Consider the following 21,195-nt stretch of genomic DNA (forward strand, 5'->3'; position numbering starts at 1 on the left):
ATGTTGGAGTGAGTGAGACGCGAGGAGGCACACGGCCGGCCGGCCAGCCAGCCTGGGTACGCTTGCACGCTTGCAACGCTTACCTCAATTGCCCTTGCCGTGCCAACTGCGTCCTCGTTAGGCCGAGAGCCTATACAAGCCCTCGATCGATCAATACAATGGTCAAATAGGCATACAGTAAGCGAGCCTAGTGAGACTCCACACCTAATTCACACGCCTAACCTCGTCCCAAGCGAGTTGTGCCGATCTGCCTTCATCACCGTGCCTAGGCACTGACGTCAACAACGGCATCAACAACGGCACAACGGACTTCTGACATGGACTCCATTTCAGTCACTGTGGTGGTGGTTTCAAGTGCTCACTCTCTCGACGTCGACTGGCGCGCTGGCGACTCGCGATACCATGGCCCAATGGTCCGCCAGTGCGATGAGTTTAGATTGGCCCAGGTTGCAAGCGTGGGCCCCGCACACGGCCAATCCCACCAACACACGGCCTCCACCTTTGGGTTTGGTCGTCGCGTCGCGCGTCGTTTCGGCGGCTACACGAGACCTCCACCTCTGCTGACCACCGCCGCCGTCTGTCGCCCCTGTCGCCTTCCTCACCTTCCTCACCTTCCTCGTCTTCCTCGTCTTTTCTCTGCGCCTTCTCTGCCCCTGGCACTAGTGTCCATTCTGTTATAAACCGTCACTGTCCACTAATCACTCCATCTCTCCTTCCTCTTCCCTCTTCCCTCTTCCCTCTTCTCTTTCCACTCATTCAACTCACTTGTGTATAGCTATTCCTACACCCTACCCTTCTCCCGTTACTCATCTGTGATATCTCCCCCCTTCACTCTCGCTCCCCCTTTCCTTTGCAATCTCACCCGGGCTGACCCCTCTCCTCCACCATGGGCAAGGGCGCCGGTGGCAAGCGCCATCCTCCAAACGCGAGGGACCGCTACAAGGGCACGTTGCTCAAGGCCGACCCTACCGACGATCCACACCCCGCGCACCCCGCGTACTACTCACGTCCAGGTTCCTCAATGGCCTACTCGCGCCCCGGCAGTGCTATGAGCGTTGGACGACCCGGAGACTCTTCCTCCGCCTTCCTTCCCCCTCCTCCGGCCATTCAACCCACTCCTTCGCGCAGCTCTACTCCAGCTCCGTCAAGGTCGGCTGCTCCATCAAGGGCCACGACCCCAGCCTTTGGCCGCCGGGCCAGCGACGGATGGGGCCACAGCCGCCCTCCCAGCCGCTCTGCCACCCCAGCGGTCGGCCCCTCCATGCTCGACGACGACCTCGAGGATTTTGACCTCACCCAGTTGCCTAGCCTTACTACCATTGACGGCGATGAGCTTCCACTGCCCATCTTCCCTCACCCCTTCTCGCGCCCCGACTCCTCCAATGCCATCTATGATCCATTCTGGTTTCTGACTGCGTGGAAGGCCTTCCCCGAGGAATCAGTTTTCATCGGCGCTCTCCTCTTGACGGACTATTGGTTGGCTTCCGAGGTCCTTCCTCCCACCCTTTTGGTAAGTGGATCCCTCTCTGGGTCTCCATCTGACCACCATCAGGCTTCCCTCAAGGCGCTGTTTCAGGTGTGGGTGGCCGATAGCCCAAGTCGCTCCGAGGTGCATGAGACAGTGAAAGCGCTCTGGGTGAGCACCCCGGTTGCCGCTGTCCTCCTGACTCTGCAGGCGTTTCTCAAGACGGTGCACATTTCGTCCATCGACCGGATTCTCAGCAAGGCTGAAGTCACCATCATTTCCACATCACACAACTCTGACACGGAGGACGAGGCAGTCCTCAACATGTTCCAGCAAATGGTGAAGATTGAGCGAGGAGTCAAGTCCTATGTCAAGCTTCAAGGTACTCTTTTCGACCTCGGTAAGAAGAAGGCCACCCTCAAGGCTCGGCACGGGACCCTCGACGAAGCTGCCAAGGCTATCTGTTGGCTTCTCGCTCTCGGCATGAAGTGTGCTCTTGAGTGTCGGGCATACACCTCGGCGGCTTGCTACTGTCCTTACCATGCTGTTCTTGGACAGCCAGGCCACGACTCTTCCTCTGAGCCTCTTCTCAACCTCGCCTACACCAGCGTGATCACCCTTGTACAGGACATGGCCAAAGTCGACGGCCCCGAGGCGAGTGTCATTCCGACTATGTTCCAAATGATGAAGATCGATGTCGCGGCGGCTCTGTCGACAACATTCTTCAAGCCGGCGATTCGTCACAAGGTCGAGCCACTTCCACCCAGTAGCGTCGACGTGGTCGTTCAACCCAAGGAGGAGACGGCTCAAGCTGATCCCGTCCCGGTTCGACTCAGTATCAACTTCTCCTGGCTTCAACAGACCATCTACCTTGCCTCCAACCAGCCGTTCCGCCATATGGCTGATATCTGGCGCAAGGTCGTCACAGGCTTGGCAGATGTCAGTACCCCTCCAAGGTTCTTCATCTTCCTTTGGAATGGCCAGCGTCTAGGAATGGAAGAGCGGCCCATGGATGTTCGGATGGGTCGCAAAGCCAACATATTCGTCCTGGACGCAGCCGATATCTGGATGGCGTCAATGGTGAGTCTGCTTGACGTCGTGATGCGCTAACCCCCGCAGTACGACTACGACAACTTTCGTGAAGAGGGTTTGCGAGCATTCGAATTGTGCGTGGGTTGGGTCCATGAGCAGGCTGACACCATCTAGCCGTGTGGCGGCCGGGTTTAGGGAGACAGACAAGTGAGAGAAGATTGTGGCTCACGAGAGGCTGACGATGGCCAGGTCCCACCAGACGATGAATCACCTCAAGACGTCGCTCAAGCCGTGCCACACGTGGACCAGCCTCCGAAAGAGCCCCCGACCAGACCTGATACTCCGCCACCCCCGCCAGCCGTTCATCTGGCAACCGAGCCCCCCAAGGCACCTCGCTCTCCCAAGAGATCTGCGGAGACACCCAAGATCGTGGGACCCAAGGATCCTGCTCCGACTGGCAACAGTCCTCCTCCCGGGTTTGCCACCCCCAAGGATAGCGACTTGGTTCCCGGCAACCGCGTCAGGACTCTAGCTGCTCGCTTTTCAACAATCTCTCTCAACGTAGCCGCTGCTCCACTTCGGCCCACCCAGTCACGCAATGTCTCCGGCCCTCAGGACCTCGCCTCTCGTTCTCCCGTTGGCATCACTTCCTTGACCAACGGCGAACACGCTCCCTCGACCTACGGTGGCGAGACGAGTACGCCTTCGCGACCGGCCACACCGTCTGTTGGTTCATCCGAAGCCAGCTCGGCTCCCCAAATCCCGTCTCTGGTTTCCTCCCCGACCCAATCCCTCAGCCAGACGCTTTCATCCGCCCTGGACAGTCCAGCGTCGGCAACTCTGCCGCTGATCACCGTCCCCGCTTATGCGCTTCCAAACTTTGGGATGGAGACGGCAACTACCTCGCGGTCGATCCCTCCTGCCCCAAGTGGGCCTCGTTTGTCAGCGTCTCTCCGCTCCAAGTCAAATGCCACACGCCAGGCCGCGACGGTTCAATCACCCGTCGAGGGCAAGGCAACGTGGTCGTCAATCAAGACCTCGGCCGGCCGTCTCTTCAAGCAGTAGGCGCATGTGCCTGCCTGCTCCCGGAATCCTCACACCACCGTCCTGCCATCAGTCCGTTCGCATACACGCCTGAACGCCTCCTCCTCTGCCTCCTCTGTTCTCCTCACCGATAGAGTCCCCCGTGTAGGGTGCGCCCTCCGCCGCCCTTGTTGTTCCAAGCCATTGCAACCCAAAACCACGCCTGTGTGGAACCATGATGTTAAATGCATACAAGTAACTTGTCCAGGTGCAGGAGGAATGAGCATGAGAGCAGTATGCAACAAGAACCAAGGAACAACAGCCTCAAAGTTGGCTCTCGTCGTCGACAAAGACGCGGACGGCTCCGCCACCCCACTTGCCCATCGTCTTGCGGCCGCTCTCTGTCGGTTGGGAGAAGGCGACCTCGCCGGCTCGTGGGTCAAAGGTACACCCGTAAACGGTGTTGGCGGCGGCGGCGTCGAGGAGGAGCTGGGCGAGACCGTGACCACGGAAGGCGGGGACGGTGAACAGGCGGTGGATACCGAGTGGGGTCGGTAGTCGTTGAGGACTGCGCACGACTGTCAGCACAGTGTCCCCTCCCTCCCATTACTCGCACTCACTCGCACATGACTCCACCACCACTGTCGACAACACCTTCGCCTTCCTCGCCATCTCGAAGGACGCGCATCGCCCACTTGATCGGCTGGGCGACGACCACGCCGACGACGCGCTCACGGTTCTTCCCCGGCGGGGCTATTGGGCGGGCTCGTTTGGCGCCCTGCTTGACTGGTGCGGGAGACGCCGTGACGGCAAGGAACAGCTTACAGCGCTCGCGGATGGCTGGGGGCAGTGCTGGGGCAGAGAGCACCGTGTCGACCGTTGCGAGGATGTCGTCGACGCGCACGCCGGCAACCGACGCGTCGACCTCGATCACGCGCAGTGTCCCGCCTGCAAACGCGACGCGGTCCCGCACGACCTTGGATCGGCCGCGCCCGTCCCAGGGGATGCCGGCCGTCACGCGCGCGTGGTGCCGCGCGTGCACCGCCTCGTCGTCGCCGCCGCGCACGTACGACATGGCGCAGTCGGTGCATGTGCGCAGGCCTGCGGCGAAGTGGAGCTGCGTGAGCTTGGTCGGCGCGGGTGCACTCGGAGCTGCTGCGGAAGCTGCATCACGGCGCTTCTTGGGCACTGGCCCAAAGAAGCCGAGGAGGGTCGACTGCCGATTCGTGTCTAAGCGCGCGAGGGGCGCCGTGCGCGTCGGGCTGGATGGAGGTGGTGATGGGGGCATGGAGAGGGTATTTGGTGATGGTGATGAATCGCGGACGCGTTTCCTCGAGCTGGATGCACGCGCGCCGAGGGGCGACGACGGCGGCGGCGTGCGAGGAAGGAGGCTGGATGGCCCCGGGCCTGCCTTGGGTGGCGAGTCGAACGACGACGGCGCGGCCGGCGCGGTGTTGCGCTTCCCGTACGTCCTGCGCGGGGGCCTGTGTGTGTCAGCTGGGTGGGCAAGAGGCATGCCATGAGGTGAGCTGACCTCGTCTCCATGGGTGATGTGATGATGTTCAAAACAGTCGCGACGCGTTGACGCCCAAATGGCTTGTGATCCTGAAGTCAGGCGCGCGATTGTGGCTGGCACGTGATGTGGGGATGTTTTACGTAACATAAACTTTCATCGGACGTGTCGGATCGGCCGCCGTCGGCGCAGCGCTGTGTGCGGGGCTTCCATAGAAATGTCCACTGTAGGGAGATGCCGAGATTGTCCGATGCACCCAGTGAGTCGTCGGTGCTGCGGGCGTGACGGAGCCGTCCGCCCAGCGGCCCAGCGGCCAGCCAGCCAGCCAGCAATGTTCCGCGTCCTTACTTAGGATTCTTTGGGCCCACTGGCCAGTGATGGGGTTTTGCGATACGTCGACGCACCTCACTCGCTTCGCAACTTCCTTTCCTTGCGAACGAACCCTTGAACACGTCCAGTCGTGTCTTGTTGGCATTGATCAAAACCCGTAACAAAAATGATCTCGCAGGTCTCTATCCGTTCAACGTCGGCTTCGGTGAGTACCGCGCAATCAGAGAGTGTGTGCGGGTGTGTGTGGTCGGTCACCCAGGAGAGGCGGCGGCCACCCGGGCAACAGCGGTGTGCATTCTTAATCGGGAGCTATGTGCACTTCCCACCCACACCGCGGGCTATAAACCATAGCCGGCACAACGACCACAACCATTCAAGACCACACCTACACCCGCCCCCCACATCGTGCAACCCCCATCGCACCCACCTCCGCATCCCATCCCCCACACAACTCGGCCTACAACCCGCCGGCACTCGCTGCATCCAGCTAACACTTGTCAAAACAGCTCCGCGCCATCCCCCGCGTTTCCTGCAACTTCTCGTCTACCGCAATCATGGCTGAGCAGAAGTACCGTGAGGAGCGCGACACGTTCGGCCCTCTCCAGGTGCCCGCCAACCGCTACTGGGGTGCCCAGACCCAGCGTTCGCTCCTCAACTTTGACATTGGTGGCCCCACTGAGCGCATGCCCCCTCCCCTCATCAAGGCGTTTGGTGTCCTCAAGAAGGCTGCCGCCCACGTCAACCAGGGCTACGGCCTCAAGCCCGAGATTGCCGACGCCATCTCGCGCGCGTCCGACGATGTCATCTCGGGCAAGCTCATCGACGAGTTCCCCCTCGTCGTCTTCCAGACCGGCTCGGGCACCCAGACCAACATGAACGTCAACGAGGTCATCTCGAACCGTGCCATTGAGCTCCTTGGCGGTGAGCTCGGCTCCAAGAAGCCCGTCCACCCCAACGACCACGTCAACATGTCGCAGTCGTCCAACGACACCTTCCCCACTGCCATGCACGTTGCCGCTGTTGTTGAGATCCGCTCCAACCTCATCCCCGCCCTTACCGAGCTCCGCAACGCCCTCGAGGTCAAGCGCGAGGCGTTCGACAAGATCATCAAGATCGGCCGTACCCACCTCCAGGACGCTACTCCCCTCACCCTCGGCCAGGAGTTCTCGGGCTACGTTACCCAGCTCACCCGCGGCATTGAGCGTGTCGAGGGCACCCTCAAGCACCTTTCGCAGCTCGCCCAGGGTGGTACTGCTGTCGGCACCGTGAGTACCCGCGCCCCCGAGCACGGTCCGCGTCGGGTGCAAGGTGGCTCGAGTCATCGGCACCCGGGGGGCTTTCAGTTTGATATCATTTCTGACACTTGCAGGGCCTGAACACCAAGAAGGGCTTTGACGTCAAGGTCGCCGACGAGATCTCCAAGATCACCGGCTTCCCCTTCGAGACCAACCCCAACAAGGTGAGCATGAACGGCGGCGGCCTGAGCGTATCGCGGTTACACCATTGACACTCTCCAGTTCGAGGGTCTTGCCGCCCACGACGCCATTGTTGAGGCCTCGGGTGCCCTCAACGTTATTGCCGTTTCGCTCTTCAAGATCGCCAACGACATCCGTTACCTCGGCTCGGGACCCCGCTGTGGTCTTGGTGAGCTCGAGCTCCCCGAGAACGAGCCCGGATCGTCGATCATGCCCGGCAAGGTCAACCCCACCCAGTGCGAGGCCCTTACCATGGTCGCCGCTCAGGTCATGGGCAACAACATGACCATCTCGGTCGCTGGCTCGCAGGGCCAGTTCGAGCTCAACGTCTTCAAGCCTGTTCTCATCAAGTGGGTTTTTGTGTCATGAACTACGCTGACCCGCCCAGGAACCTCCTCCAGTCCATCCGCCTCCTCGCTGACGGCTCGCGCTCGTTCACCAAGAACTGCGTTGTCGGCATCAAGGCCAACGAGAAGAAGATCTCGCAGATCATGAACGAGTCGCTCATGCTTGCCACGTGCCTCAACTCGGTTCTCGGCTACGACGACGTTGCCGCCATTGCCAAGAACGCCCACAAGAAGGGCATCACCCTCCGCGAGTCGGCCCTCGAGTCGGGCAAGATCACCGGCGAGGAGTTCGACAAGCGTGTCCGCCCTGAGCGTAAGTGGAAGCGTGTTCGCTGTAACAGGTTGCTGACTCGACAGTCATGCTCGGCCCCGACGAGGTGTAATCGTCTCGGACACAAGTCTAAAAGCAGGAGTGCATGTAGTGCGGATGTATGGCGTTGCAGACCGTGTTGCGGATGATGGGCTGATGACGCGGCTGTGGTCGACACCGGCACGGCCAATGCCGCCGCGGCCGATCAGCTAGCTAGCTATCTGATAAGATCCAGTCAATTCTGCTGCTGATGATGACGGAGAGCAGGTATGCCGCATGTTGCGTGTGTGTCGAAACAGGCCGAGACATGCATCAGAGTCATCCATCAGGCTTCCAAGACAGGTGCAGCGGCCGTACAGGCTGCGGGGTTAAGCGGCGGGTCTAAGCCGTGGAGGGTTGTACCCGAAGAAGCCGGCCAGGCCGCTGGTGGCAGGTGACTTTGGTCTGTTCGGGGACTCCGAGTCATCGGGTCTACCAGAGCAGGCAAGCAAGCGGCAAGCAGCAATCCAGAAAGCAACGATAGCAACGCGCCGCGCTCCGCTCGCCAAGTGCAAATCGGGCAGCGGGAGCCATCCGACGCTTGCTTCGGCTATGAGCGAGCGAAGTGGGGAGTGGGTATATAACCAGGCGCTGCGAGCGCGACAGTGAAGCCAGACACACAGCAACCCAACACAATGACAGAACGCACAGTATCTACCGACTCGTCGCCGACGCTCGCCAACGAGGCGGCCAAGGTCGTTGACGACAAATTCGACAAGGTCGACACCGCCAACCTCGACAAGGAGAAGTCTCCCTCCCTTGAACCACCCACCCCCGCCCCCACCCACTCCCCACCCCCCGACGGAGGCCGCGAAGCATGGCTCGTGATCCTCTCGACCGCGCTGGTCCTCTTCACCATGTTCGGCCTCATGACGTCGTTTGGCCAGTTGATGCTGTATTACATGGAGCACCAGCTGCGCAACTCGTCCAAATCGGACATTGCGTGAGTGGCACGCACGGCGTGGCGCCTCTTCCTTCCACTCCACGGCTAACACCCCCAGCTGGATCTCGTCGGTCCAAGGCGGCGTCATGTTCATGGGCTCGACACTCTCTGGCCGCGTGTTCGACGTGTATGGCACCAAGTGGCTCGTGCGGATCGGCACGACGAGCTCCTTTGCGGCCTTGATCGCCATTGCCTGTGAGTTGGCGGCCTACCCTCACCTGCTCGCTCGCTGACGCTCGCTCGCCTAGTCTGTAAAGAATACTACCAGTTCATGCTCGCGCACCTCTTCTTCGGGCTCGCAGGCGCGTTCGTCTATTCGCCATGTACCGCGATCGCAGGGCACTGGTTTGCCAAGCGGCGCTCGACGGCGATGGGCGTCATTCTTGCGGGCACAGGGCTCGCAGGCGTGCTGTACCCCATTGTGCTCGCGCGGCTGTTCGCGCGCTTCTCGTTCCGCGACTCGATGCTCATCGTCGCTGGGATCAACGCTCTGCTGATGGCGCCCAGCTGGGTATGGATGAAGGCCCGCCTGCCGCCCAAGACGCCGCCGCCGTGGGCCGACCTCCTCAAGCCGTGGCGCGAGCCGCCGTACGCCTTCCTCGCGGCCGGCGCCGCGCTCGTCATGCTCAACTGGTTCACGCCGTACTTCCAGGCGCCGCTGTACACGTCCGCGTCGGGCCTCGAGGCCAAGTACACCACGTACGCCGTCACGCTTGTGCAGGCCGGCGCGACGGTCGGGCGGCTCGGCGGCGGGATCCTCGCGGACCACTTTGGCGCGTGGCGCATGTTCTTCGCGTTTGGCACCGCCACGGCCGTGTCGCTTTTCGCCTTCTGGACAGTCTTCCCCACCCCGACGCCGGTCGCGGTCATCGGGCTGGTCAGCTACGGCCTCACGTCCGGCGCGTACGTCACGCTTGTGGCTGGCGCATGTGCGACCGTGTCGCCCTTACCCGAGCTCGGCATGCGCATGGGCATGGTGTGGACCCTCGGCGGCGCCATGTCCCTCGTCGGCCCCGCCATCTCGGGCCAGCTCATCGAGCGCGCCGGCGGCCGCTTCACGTACGCTGCCATCTGGGCCGGGTGCACCATCCTCGCCGGGGTGTGGATCGCCAACGCGCCCAAGATTCTCCTTGTCGCGCGCCGTGTGTTTGGCAGCAGGAAGGAGGAGCAGCAGTCGCCGGCGTAAGCCGCGACTTCAAATAGACGGATGGCTCATCCCACCGATAGAATCATCATCACCATCATCATCTTCAACAATAATCCATGTTCTCAACCCATGTAGCTCTAGCCTGTACGCATGTAGTCAACCTGCACCATGCATCGGATCCGCACAGTACTGGACGTGGGGTCGAGCCAACCCTGCTACTGCGATCCACCTCCCCCGTTCCTCCGCAATGTCCGTTACACACACCCAATGCCCTTTGTGCTATCAACGCTCAGTATGGGACAGGCACGGGGTGGGACTGGATCCACTGGTTCTTGCTGCCCGTGTAGCACTTCCACACCTGCAGCGGCGTGCCGTTGGCAAAGTTGCCGTCCGTGACGTCGAGGCAGAGGTTGGTGCCGTTGAGCTTGCGCCCAAAGCCCTGCCTGGACCCGAACCACTCCCAGCTCTGCTGCAGCAGGCCGGGGTAGCACTGCCATACCTTGACCTTGCTCCCGTCTTGCGGGTTCGTGCCGGCGTCGAGGCAGAGGTCGGGGCGGCCGTACGGGCGGATAGTGTACAGGTCGTACTGGTGGTCCCAGAGCTGGTTCCTGTTCCCCGTGGAGCACTGCCACCTGGAAACTCGGTCAGTCGCGGTCGGCGCCAGCATGCATCCAAGTCAGTCAACGTACAGCTGCACCGGGGTGCCGTTGGCCTGGACGCCGTCCTTGAGGTCGAGGCAGTATCCCGGGTGAGGCGGCTTCGTGCCGGCCGCGTCCGCGCGGAACTGGTACGGGATGCGAGGCGGGTCTCCGGGGTCAGCCTGGGCGTTGGCGGAGACTGCGAGCGCGAGTGCGAGAACAACGGTGGACAGGAAAGTCATTGTCGGGTGCGGCGGGGTGAGGCAGATGCCGACGCCCACCTGGGACACACACCGGTTAAGTACACACCGACGGCCTCGCTGAAACGCACACACATCTCTGGGACACGGACAGATGGTCGAGCTTAACTTTGTGGAGAACTCTTGGCTACTGTCATTGTAATTTGCCTTTGCCGTCATGACGCCTCCCGCCGTGGGTCCTTGGATACACAACTTTAGGCGTCACTTGGCATCGTTTCCCGCAACAGCTGTACGATGATCCCCTTGGCACGAGATGTGGGAACGGAAGAACTGCAAGATGATGCATCTGATAATTGTCCAAGGCACCAATGTCCGTGCTCTGCTATCCGCAGGAGCTTGGTTGCGTCGTCGTCGGCCACTCACTCACTACTCGTACACGATTCGGCCGAACTTCTGGTTGGTGCTGCCGGTAACGCACGACCACACCTGGAGCTGCTGGCCATTGGCAAAGTTACCGTCGGTGACATCGAGGCAAAGGTCTGAAGGTGGGGTAAGCGTTCGTGGCGGCGATCACGACCCGAGCCATGCCTCACTGGTCCCATTGAGCCTGTACCGCGTGTAGCCAAAGTTGCTGGTGGGCACAAACTCGTTGTACCACGTCTGCTGGAGCAGGCCCGGGTAGCACTGCCAGATGTGGACCTTGCTCCCGTCGCGCGGGTTCGAGCCGGCGTCGACACAGAAGTTGAGGTTGGAGTGCGGGCGGATCTGGCCAATGTCGATGGTGTCTCTGGTTCCCCCAGTCTCGAGGTTGAACTCCTGGTTCTTGTTCCACGGGATGTTCTGCCAGCTGTGGACACCGGTGAGCGCCGCCACCAACCCCCCATGCCACGCCCGCCACGTACAGTTGGATCGGGGTGCCGTTGGCCATCTTGCCGTCGCGCACGTCGAGGGCGAACTGGGGTGAACCCCCACTCTCTTCGATTACGTGCCATGGGTCTTTGCCCGTCGCGGCGAATGTCGAGGAGAGGAGGGCAAGGATACTGGCTGCGATGATCATTGTGGCGCTGATGGTCGCCCTCTGAGCTGACATCGCCACTCTTCATATGCTCCTTCTCTCCCCAGACAACGTTTCATGCCAAGAGAGCACAGCTATCGCCAAGTCCAGAGGTGCGTCGCTGGCGTCGTCATGAGTGCGTCTCCAGTGGGCAGTGTCTCAACGGTTGTTGGGTTCCACAGAGACGGGCGGGCATTTGGACCTCGGGACATCTCCGTCCCGCAATTAAGCTTTCGCCGCCACGAGTCCCCACCTCTCCACGGTGCCGTCATGGTGGGTCAGGCCGTGGGCGTATGGGTGTTTGTGTACTCGGATGCATATCGCAACGTTGTGCGTACTCGCTGCCACTACGACTCGAGTCTCTGCGCACTGTTCATCTGCAGTGTCCGTTTCACCCCCCGCCCTTCACTACCACCGTCTGTTCACTGTTCAGCACTTCAGGTCCTCGGGGGGACCCTGTAGTCGAAGAGCTGGTTGCGGTTCCCAATGCCACAGGTCCACACCTGGAGCTGGTTACCGTTGTAGAAACCTCCATTGGTGGCGTCGAGGCAGAGGTCTAAAGGATCAGTCAGCTTGGTCATGGCCCTTCGCCGCCGCCGCCGCCGCCACTCACTGGTACCCTTGATCTTGAGGCTGTAGCCAACCCCGTAGACCGACACGCGCCTCCAAGTCTGCTGAGGGAGCCCATCGTAGCACTGCCAGATCTTGACCTTGCTCCCGTCTCCCGGGTTGGTGCCGGCGTCGAGGCAGAGCTCGTGGTGCGCCCAGGGGCTGATGGCTCCTACGTCTGTGGCGAAGGTGCGGTCCACGAACCATTTCTGGTTCTCGTTGTCATTGTAGCACTGCCAGCTTGCTCCGTTAGCACGCTATCCCGGCAGGCACAACGTACAGCTGGATCGGGGTCCCGTTCCCGTAGCTGCCGTCCTTCACATCGAGGCAGTAGTAGGGGGCATCGCGGCCGTTCGTGCCCTGGTACGCGTAGATCTGTCTCGCGTCGGCACGCACCGTGACGGCGAAGGTAAGGAGGCTGAGGATGATGGAGGCAGCGATCATGTCGAGTCAGTTACTACTGAGGTTGAGTGCTCAGCGGCGGCCACACTCGGTTTCTCTTATAGCCACAAGTGCCATGCCTCACGTAGAGCATGTGTTCAGCTTGACGACGGCCTCATGAAGCCAAAGTTGTTTATGTCACGGGATGCTCGCACGAACAGCAGGTGGTGCCCGTTCTCGACATTGTCCCGCTTCCAAACCATCGCACGTTGAACGCCGCAGCAGGCAGCCGCAGAGCCTCGGATCACCAGGCCAAGAGAGACACGGTAACTTACTTTCACCCAGTGTCGTCATGGTGGGCTGGGATATGCGGCTCGCGGCTCGCTCCTCCGACCGAAGGAACGAGCTGCGCCACCACGCCTCGGATGCCTCGATATAACTTGCCCGCACTGATAACGCTTGCTCCATAGTGCACTGCCCCGCTCATGTCACGAGGGCCCCATTGAATCACGAGCTCCCCACTGATGATCCACTTGCAAGCTAGCATTCCTCGTCGCCCAGTAGCATGCAGAGGGCATACGCCACCGCTGAGATGCTCTTGGCGTCACTGCACTTGGAACTGTGGGGACTTCATATCCAGTGTCGTCATGATGCCGTCATGCAGCTCCGTGGGCCCTTTTGTTGCAATGTGTGATACATGAACGAGTTTTCGCCTGACAACCACTGGTGTTTTACCAGCTACTATATGCGCACATCGCTATTGTCCAGAGGGGTCATTAGGGGTCATTGTCCGTGATCATATGTATATCTGACGGAGATGTTGACTTGAACGCTTACGCCGAGCCGGCCTGGAACTGCTGGTTGATGTTGTACTGGCCGCAGCTCCAGACCTGGAGCTCGTTGCCATTGGCCCAGTTGCCATCGGTGACGTCGAGGCAGAGCTCTGGGAAAGTCAGTTAGCGACGTCGGCGATCGTAACCAAGGTGTCTGCACGTACCAGCATTCTTGAGCTTGAGGTACTTGGAGAAACGGTCCCTCGAAACCTGCTCCCAAGCCTGCTGCGGAAGGCCATCGTAGCACTGCCACAGGTGCACGCGGCTGCCGTCCGTGGGGTTGCTGCCGGCGTCGAGACAAAGGTTCGTGTGGCCCACGGGACGAATGGTCGGGAGCTGCGAGAAGTCGAAGACCTGGTTGGGGTTGCCCGGGTACGACTGCCAGCTACAGGGGTGGCGCGTAAGCCAACGCCGGACGCGGGGTAGTCAACCAACACCTACAGCTGGAGCGGGGTGCCGTTGGCAAAGTTGCCGTCCTTGACGTCGACGACGAACGTCTGGGGCTTGGGGCTGTAAGGGTTCAGGCCGGCGAAGATCTTGAAGTTGCTGGGGGCACCAGCGCGCTCCTCGACGAGCTGAGCAGGGGTGGCGGGGGCCGCAGGGGCCGCGAGGACCATCGTCGAAGCGAGGAGGGTGAGGAGGGCCGTGGTGATGAAGACCATTGTTACAAGTAGATTATATAGTGATGGGGTTCAGCTACGTACCAGGTTGTCGAGGTGAGGTGAGATGGGATAGTGTTTGTCGACCGGGAGCCCCCCAAACCCCCCTCGAACTCCCATCTTTTATAGGGCGTTTCGAGAGGAGACGAAACAAACACGCAAACAGGGGGCAGCAACACTTGGCGGCAAAATCCTGACCTAAGTCGTTAGTGTCGTCATTGCCAGGATGCCGTCATCCTTTTCCGCGGGTCCCTTTCACAAATAAATACATTCACAAGGAAACGCGTCCGACTTCTGACTTGATCTAGCTACTATGTGTATATCACAAAATGTCCATAGAGCCATTGTCCGAGAATATAGGCATGCTTACTGGGCAAGGGGGACCTGCCAGCGCTGGTTGGGGCTGTAGTCGCCGCTGTAGTCGTAGCAGGTCCAAACCTGGAGCTCGGTGCCGTCGGCGAAGTTGCCGTCGGTAACGTCGAGGCAGAGGTCTGGGTGGGTCAGTTGGAGCTGGAAGATACCACCAAGGTGGGTAGCAGCAGGACATGGACGTACCCCAGTCCCTGAGCTTGAGGAGGGAGAAGCCGTCCTTGTTGATGGTGGTCCAAGCTTGCTGGGTGAGGCCGTCGTAGCACTGCCAGAGGTGGACACGGCTGCCGTCGGCGGGGTGTTCACCGGCGTCGAGGCAGAGGGTGTTGTCGCCGTGCGGGCGGATCGTGGGGAGCGTGCCAAGGTCGAAGACCTGGTTGTCGTTGCCGGGGAACGACTCCCAGCTGCAGAGACGTGTTAGCTATCGCCTAGCAGTCCAGACCGCGGCGGCAAGCTTACATCTGGAGAGGGGTGCCGTTGGCGAGGACGCCGTCGGTGACATCGACAACGTAAGTGGTGTCGCCACCAGGGTTGTTGCCGTCCTGGCCGGCGACGATGTTGTAGAGGGTGGGGGCACCAGCGCGCTTAATGGGCTGGACAGGAGCCGCGAGGGCGGTCGAGGCGAGGACAGCGAGGATGGCAGTAGTGAAGAAGGACATTATTGCTGTTGTTTAGATTATTGTCTCGGTGGTTAGCGCTTGCTTTCACTGCTGTCGGGAGTCGAGAGGCGAGGAGTTGTCGGTTGATGTTCATCGAGAGCTCCTCGACACCCTCCTTATATGTCTTTCGGAGCGTCGACGAAACAGACATGAGCGACGGTACCGGCAACTGGCAACAGCGACCTCCTCGCCAGTGTCGGCATCGTGTGTGGTGCGCCGTCGTCACCAGTCCCGTGCGTGGTGGGCCTTGGATACTGACCGCGTGCACGGTGTGCGCGGCGTATGCAGCGGCGCAATGTCTACCGACCGAAGGCTTCGCATCTTCTGACCGAGACAGTGCAGGGCAGTGCTGCATTGCGCGCATGGCAGTGGTGCGCGTAGACCAGGACCCAGCGTGCACAAGCTTCGGACTGAATGGCTACGTTGCGGCGAAAGAAGGGATACGTCAAGATGCTAAAGGATTATGACGCAGGGCAGGACCAGGGTTTGGCACGTTTGAGACTGCGCTTAGCGCGCAAGCCCACAGGCGGAGCCGCGGCATGTGGATACAAGCTTGTCATTGTTTGTGCTCTCCTCCCCTCTCCTGCGTCGTTACAGGGAGCTGCGACCAGACCCAAGCGGAGCCGATGCTGGCGATGCTGTGCGTTAGTGGACTCCATCACAACGGTTGTCATATTGAATCGCAGCAGCGATGCAGTTGCAGTTGGGGTCAAGACAGGCACCGGCGGGGACCCGGGCCGTCACCACTCTGGAGACGGTTACGAGAGCTGTACATGAGGGCAACCGTGCGGTGTGCTTCTCATTTGTTGCGTTCTCGACCAGAGGCGGTGAGGGAGGTGGTCATGGAAACGGCCTGTGCGAGTGACTTGACAGTGACAAGATGGGTTACAGGTGGGTTCGTGACCCCAGAATGTGGCGCAACTAAGCTTCTATTTGAAACGGGCCTCCGGAACTCGTGGCCGGCACGGGACCCGGGGCCGCATTTGTTGTCGCACAAGTAGAGTAGGCTCAGTGCGCTTCCTCCAAGCGCTCCTCTCGTGGTCTGAAAGCATATTTGGCATGGCAGTGCCGGGCGCCGAACGGCAGTGGTACAGACGTGGGAGAGGCTGCGGAACGGTGAAGCGTGGTTACACTCCTTCTGCGCTTTGAAACGCACGAGTGCAGGCAGTGTGCGCAACTGTCTCGGCGCCGGCTCGACATTGCCTGTTGCCCGCGCGGCGCGGCACGGCGCGGCGTCCACGTCTGCTTCGGCGCGCAGAGCCTCCACCGGAGTAACAGTGCTCATCCTCCCTTGGTGACGGAGAACGATGGAATGCGCTTCGTTATCAGCCCAAGCACTCTTCCGAGTCGTCTGCCTGCCTAGCACTGCCTCGGCAGCGTCCGAGCGCGGCCAGATGGCCGCAACATCGACCGCAGAGGCGCTCTCCACGGCATCCTTGAGACTGCTCCTCGTCGTCGTCCTCGTCGGTGCCGAGTTACCATTACTGAGACACCGCCGTGTGGCTGTTAATAGCACCGGTTATGGCGGGAAGACAGAAGAGCCATGCCATTGAGTCAGTAGAACGGGCAGAAGAGTGATGCCACCGAGGCATCGGTACCTCGCCACACTGCCACCGACGACTTCGCACCGCGGTGGAGGTACCGATCCAGCGGTGCAGAGTGCAACCGATCAGACCGCCAATGGGGATCGCGGGGTCAATGGCCGCTGGCCGCTGCGATGATATCGCTGATATCGCCTTGGTCGTCGAGGAGACAAACCGGGTCCAGATCCGGGACATGGGGGACCGCTTGACGACGATCTCAGCCCGGTTGTCCAGTCGCCCCACGACAGCGACGAAGCAAAGCTGGAGCCAGCAGCGCGACGCACGTTGTCACCACAGCAATGTACACTGCCCCTCGATGCTGAGATGGTGCCACGCCTTGGTTCTTTAGTACGCCTCGGCCGGAGCCACGCCACGGTCAGAAGTCTACAGTTGCATGCCAATTGCTCTATGCCCTCGGCGGTCACTGCTGAGGAGGGGTGAGAGGCTTGCCAGCCTGTTCCAGTGCGACGGATTTGAAGAGCTGGTTTGGTCCCTGGGTGCACTTCCACACTTGGAGCTGGTTGCCATTGTAGAATCCGCCGTCCGTGACGTCGAGGCAGAGGTCTGAGCGCGTTAGCCATTGTTCATGGGGCGCGATGCCGTCTTCCTCTGTCCAACACGCACCATAGTCCTTGAGCTTGAGGTAGTTGTACGGCCCCCACCTAGTCTGCACCCACTCCCAGTTTTGCTGTGGGAGGATGTTGGGGGAGGGGTTCCAGTAGTAGTACTGCCAGAAGTGGACCTTGGAGCCGTTTTGAGGGTTGAGGCCGGCGTCGAGAACGAACCACCAGCTCTTGGTGGAGTGGATTGCACTTCCTGTTCCTTGAGTGAAGAGCTGGTTGTCGTTCGGGTACACGCATTCCCAGCTAAATAGTCGTCAGCAAGAGTGGGGCAACAGGCCAATGGACCACTAACAGCTGAGCAGCCGTGCCGTTGGCCACGACACCATCGCGCAGGTCAAGACAGAAGTTGCCGCCGTTGATCGTCTGGAAGTGGCTGTAGATTTCGGGTGCGCCAGCACGCTCGACCGGCGCTGGTGCGGCAAGCGCGGTGGTAGCGGCCAGGAGGGAGATGATAGCAGTCTTGAGAGCGAACATTGTTGTCGGTGGAAGTGGGCCGGCACAAGTCAGGCCGCCGCGCTTTAAGTACACGCGGTGAGGAGGACGCGACGGCGCGAGTCTCGCATCCGCTCGATATCATTCGCTCTCCGACGGATGTTGTGTTTACATCGTACCTCGTCAGTCAGCGATGAAGGCACAGGCGTGACCCGCTCTCCTCCCCGCCAGGTTCGAGTCTCGGCGCAGAGTGTGGTGCTTGACGATGGCCGCCGTTGCCGTCGGCGACGGCCCCATTCTCCCCAGACGGAGCGTGTTTGGGTCGTGCCTCGCCCAGAAAAGCAGGGATAACGCCCGATGCGACGCGTCGCAACTTGTGCGGGTTATCAGTTCCGCAACTCAAACAGGCCAGGAGATTCCAGGAAACGCGTGCTCCAGGGCCGTGTTTGGCTGGACCTTGCGATCAAGTTGATCGTCACGACATGTGGCAACGACCTGCACACGTGTCCGGGGCGAGTCCGCTCCTTGCACTCGCGCACCCGCGCCGCGACGCGTCTAACACGCCAGTAACCACTGACATCTATGCACATATGTACAAACACCTTGGGCAGGCTTTCATGTCCTTGCCTCGACCAGCGGGCGATACTATATACTGCGAGCGACAGGCGAAATCTATACACAACCAACAGCAGGCTGCAACCTACCAGCCAAAGGTCTCCGAGTAGAACGTGACTGGGTTCTGGCCGCGGAGGACGGCGACCGACGAGTTAACCTTGCACACGGCGCGGCGGGTGTCGAGTGCGAGCGAGGTGGGACCACAGACAGCGACGTGGACGCCGGCAGCGTCGACAGCCGACGCGTCGACGTCCTCACGGAGGATGTGCTCGAGGTGGCTGCGGCCGTTGTGGAAGTGCGCGACGGTAGCAGCCGCGGCGTTCAGACCCGCGGCAAGCATGAGCTTGTCAGAGGCGCTGGGCTTCTCTTCTTCCTGGTCAACGCCGGTGCTCGAGCCCGAAGGGGACGTGGTGGCGGGCGAGTCGGTCGCGTCAGGGGCAGGGTCTCTGTCGGCCGTGTGTCCCTTCTCCTCGGGCTCGCCGGAGGCCTCAGAACGGGTAATGTAGAAGTCGATGGAGACGGACACGCCGCCGGCGCCGGCAGCGATCGCGTCGTTGAGGAGGGGGGCAATCCAGCGCGCGTGGGACGCATCGCGGACGTTCCACACCAGGCGGACGTGGGACACGGCCGTCTTGCCCTCGCGGCCAGCCTTGATGATGGACAGCAGATGCGACAGGGCAAAGGTCACGCCGGTGCCGCCGGCGACGAGGAGCACCGAGTCGTAGTGGTTCATGTCGTGGCTGATTCCGTACGGGCCCTCGACGTACGTGTTTATGCTGGTGGACACGTCATCGGCGAGCTTGTTGACCAGGCGGCGGGTAAAGCCGTTCTGCGCACGGAGGAGGAACACGGCGTTGCCGGTGCCGTCCGGGACATTGGCAATGGTGAAGGGGTGCTGCTCGTAGCGCAGCCCGGCGACCTGGGGCATGGTGAGGAACGCGTGCTGGCCCGGGCTCCAGCGCAGCAGGGGGCGGTTGACGGTGACGCGGAGGACGTCGGTGTCGACGAGCTCGATCGTCGAGTTGCTGCGGAACCACAGCTTGTTGACGAGCACGAGGCGCGCAAAGCCGACGAAGCGGTCGAGGCCCCAGAGGAAGAGACCAGGCCACACCCAGTAGTTGTAGGGCTCGTAGTGGTGGTAGACTGCAACGAGGAACATGAGGACGAACACGATGTGGATGAAGAGGAAGGCCTCGTACGCGACGCGGCGCACGATGGCGAACGACGTCAGGAAGACAACAAGCAGGCACGAGCCGGCGCTCACGCCCCACTTGAACACGTCCGAGTGGATATTGTTGTCCGTTGGCAGGCCTCTGTGCGCCCAAGTGAGCGCGTGCAGCGCGACGCTGAGCACCATGACGCGCGCGGCGGTGCGGTGCAGGAAGTTGAGCTTCTCGTAGCCGATGCCCGTGAGGTATGACAGGACGTTGTTACGTGATGCGAGGCCTACGACGAGGGGGATCTGAGACATGGACTGGGGGGTGGTCAGCCTGCCGCCACACACACTCAGCCACCGCCCATTCGACGGGAAACTCACAATCAGGCCCATGGGGTTGGCGATATCCAGCGGGAGGTTTCTGAAGATGCTCCCCCAGAAGCCGAAGCCGAGGCAGACGCCAATGTACGCGATGGTCCAGAAGGCCTCGGCGAGCGTGGTGCGCTGGTAGAGGTAGAGGGGGAGAACGCGGACGTACGCCGCGTTGTCGTACAGCGCCTTGAGGGCGCGCGGCGCGGTGGTGAGGCCGCCAGCCTTGGTGGTGCCGTAGGTCGGCGTGGCGCCGGCCTTGCGCTTCGCGGCGACGCGGCGGCGGATGACGAGCGCGCGGAGCAGGCCGAGGACGTAGACGGCCGACAGGGCGAAGACGACCCCGGCGATCACGTACCACTTGTAGATAGCGCCATCAATCCTGTGGGCTGTGCGCTGGAGCTTCTGCGCCTTGGTGAGTGCTGTTGTGGTGGTCTTGGCTGCGCTGGCGGTCGCGTTCTTGACGGCGGTACCGGTGGCCGCTACCGTTGCGTTTGCGCGGGCGTAGAGTGACATGGCGGCTGGGGAGGACGAGAGAGGCGGGTTATGTATGTAATGCTGGGGGCGCTGCTGCTCTCTACGTGTGAATGGCGACAGTGGTTGCTGTGCGCTGAGTGTGCTGGCCGTGAGAGGATGGGTACGCCACAGCGTGCTGTGGGATGGCGGTGTGTGTGCTGGCTTGGCTTGCTTTATGAGTGTGCACACGGCCTCCTTGGTCGGGGTCGGCCTGGTCGTCGTCGGGAAGGATGCTGTCTCTAAACGGCGCAGTCAGTTACTGAGGCCTTTTGTCGCGCAGCAGCAGGCTTTAACTCTTTATCAGCGACCGTGGGCCAGTCCAGACTTTTCTACACTAGCCCCACCCCCGCCCCCGTCGTCACGGCCGACACGGAGAGGAACCGCAGTGGAGGCACAGCACACACCAACGTTCGGTTCGGCGTCCTGATCTGTCGGCGCGGTCCGTCAGGTGGACGGAGCGGCTGCCGAACTCACACACTCCATCCCCCGCGCCACCATTCGCCAGCGCACCGCACGCCCGACAGCAGGCTAATTCGAGCCGCGCCAAGCAGACGCAAACGGCACACAGAGGGCCGTCTGGGGATGCTGGCCCACGTTTAATGTGGAGACCGACGGCTGGCTGCCGTGTGGGCAGGTTTGTGGCCAGCCATCCCTGCGCCACGACAGCCAGTAGCATCTCGCCAATTCCCTTTTCGGCCGCAGTCACTCGCCGACGTCCCTTTTTATCAGATAAAATGGCATTGGGACGTGCTCAGGAACACGCTAATGGCCGAACATGGTGTCGGTTTTCCCACCGACGCAGCCCAATGGAGGGCACAAGGTTTGTGGAGCAGAACGAGCGACCCTCCCTCCCTCTGCAGTGCCTCGGCTGCGTC

At 61.3% G+C, this 21,195-nt stretch overlaps 7 protein-coding genes across 9 annotated transcripts; 3 read left to right on the forward strand and 4 right to left on the reverse strand.

Annotated features, from left to right (window-relative positions):
• Window positions 1-886: 886 nt before the first annotated feature.
• LOC62_02G002521 (uncharacterized protein) lies at window positions 887-3,562 on the forward strand (the record flags this gene model as incomplete). The annotated part of the gene is made up of 2 exons (XM_062769031.1): window positions 887-2,545; window positions 2,747-3,562. The coding sequence occupies 2 exons, from the start codon at window positions 887-889 to the stop codon at window positions 3,560-3,562; spliced, it is 2,475 nt and encodes an 824-aa protein (XP_062625015.1).
• Window positions 3,563-3,844: 282 nt separating this feature from the next.
• Window positions 3,845-5,065, reverse strand: ESCO2 (N-acetyltransferase ESCO2; the record flags this gene model as incomplete). Its single annotated transcript, XM_062769032.1, has 3 exons — window positions 3,845-4,088; window positions 4,141-5,004; window positions 5,055-5,065. 3 exons carry the CDS (start codon window positions 5,063-5,065, stop codon window positions 3,845-3,847), a joined length of 1,119 nt encoding a protein of 372 aa, XP_062625016.1.
• Window positions 5,066-5,426: 361 nt separating this feature from the next.
• Window positions 5,427-7,630, forward strand: FUMR (Fumarate hydratase, mitochondrial). Its single transcript, XM_062769033.1, has 6 exons — window positions 5,427-5,568; window positions 5,870-6,628; window positions 6,733-6,822; window positions 6,881-7,188; window positions 7,227-7,498; window positions 7,543-7,630. The coding sequence occupies exons 1-6, from the start codon at window positions 5,530-5,532 to the stop codon at window positions 7,566-7,568; spliced, it is 1,494 nt and encodes a 497-aa protein (XP_062625017.1). The 5' UTR covers window positions 5,427-5,529; the 3' UTR covers window positions 7,569-7,630.
• Window positions 7,631-8,169: 539 nt separating this feature from the next.
• asaE_2 (MFS transporter asaE) lies at window positions 8,170-9,663 on the forward strand (the record flags this gene model as incomplete). The annotated part of the gene is made up of 3 exons (XM_062769034.1): window positions 8,170-8,477; window positions 8,536-8,672; window positions 8,726-9,663. 3 exons carry the CDS (start codon window positions 8,170-8,172, stop codon window positions 9,661-9,663), a joined length of 1,383 nt encoding a protein of 460 aa, XP_062625018.1.
• A 250-nt stretch (window positions 9,664-9,913) lies between these two features.
• On the reverse strand, window positions 9,914-15,026 carry agaB34_1 (the record flags this gene model as incomplete). 3 transcript variants are annotated; one of them, XM_062769035.1, is made up of 8 exons in its annotated part: window positions 9,914-10,256; window positions 10,314-10,461; window positions 10,890-10,915; window positions 10,941-11,001; window positions 11,056-11,227; window positions 11,972-12,358; window positions 12,399-12,485; window positions 13,260-13,283. In XM_062769035.1, 8 exons carry the CDS (start codon window positions 13,281-13,283, stop codon window positions 9,914-9,916), a joined length of 1,248 nt encoding a protein of 415 aa, XP_062625019.1. The 3 variants fall into 3 exon arrangements, with proteins under 3 accessions (XP_062625019.1, XP_062625020.1, XP_062625021.1); XM_062769036.1 differs by lacking the exons at window positions 9,914-10,256; window positions 10,314-10,461; window positions 10,890-10,915; ... (3 more) ...; window positions 12,399-12,485; window positions 13,260-13,283 and adding exons at window positions 14,004-14,118; window positions 14,369-14,489; window positions 14,554-14,771; window positions 14,827-15,026; XM_062769037.1 differs by lacking the exons at window positions 9,914-10,256; window positions 10,314-10,461; window positions 10,890-10,915; ... (2 more) ...; window positions 11,972-12,358; window positions 12,399-12,485 and adding exons at window positions 13,504-13,724; window positions 13,781-14,139 and having other exon boundaries at window positions 13,183-13,449.
• A 2,004-nt stretch (window positions 15,027-17,030) lies between these two features.
• Window positions 17,031-17,706, reverse strand: LOC62_02G002526 (uncharacterized protein; the record flags this gene model as incomplete). Its single annotated transcript, XM_062769038.1, has 2 exons — window positions 17,031-17,475; window positions 17,525-17,706. The coding sequence occupies 2 exons, from the start codon at window positions 17,704-17,706 to the stop codon at window positions 17,031-17,033; spliced, it is 627 nt and encodes a 208-aa protein (XP_062625022.1).
• Window positions 17,707-18,233: 527 nt separating this feature from the next.
• Window positions 18,234-20,667, reverse strand: FRE2_0 (Ferric/cupric reductase transmembrane component 2). Its single transcript, XM_062769039.1, has 2 exons — window positions 19,817-20,667; window positions 18,234-19,753 (listed from the first exon to the last, which is right to left on the reverse strand). Exons 1-2 carry the CDS (start codon window positions 20,318-20,320, stop codon window positions 18,365-18,367), a joined length of 1,893 nt encoding a protein of 630 aa, XP_062625023.1. The 5' UTR covers window positions 20,321-20,667; the 3' UTR covers window positions 18,234-18,364.
• Between the last annotated feature and the right edge of the window lie 528 nt (window positions 20,668-21,195).

This window comes from Vanrija pseudolonga, chromosome 2, assembly GCF_020906515.1.
Source record: "Vanrija pseudolonga chromosome 2, complete sequence".
Taxonomy (NCBI): Eukaryota; Fungi; Basidiomycota; class Tremellomycetes; order Trichosporonales; family Trichosporonaceae; genus Vanrija; species Vanrija pseudolonga.

Coding starts and splice junctions, on each gene's coding strand:
- FRE2_0 (XM_062769039.1), bottom strand. CDS start 20,320: ATGTCACTCTACGCCCGCGCAAACGCAACGGTAGCGGCCACCGGTACC. Junction 19,754..19,816: donor CCAACCCCATGGGCCTGATT/GTGAGTTTCCCG, acceptor ACCACCCCCCAG/TCCATGTCTCAGATCCCCCT.
- FUMR (XM_062769033.1), top strand. CDS start 5,530: ATGATCTCGCAGGTCTCTATCCGTTCAACGTCGGCTTCG. Junction 6,629..6,732: donor GTGGTACTGCTGTCGGCACC/GTGAGTACCCGC, acceptor TGACACTTGCAG/GGCCTGAACACCAAGAAGGG. Junction 7,499..7,542: donor CAAGCGTGTCCGCCCTGAGC/GTAAGTGGAAGC, acceptor CTGACTCGACAG/TCATGCTCGGCCCCGACGAG.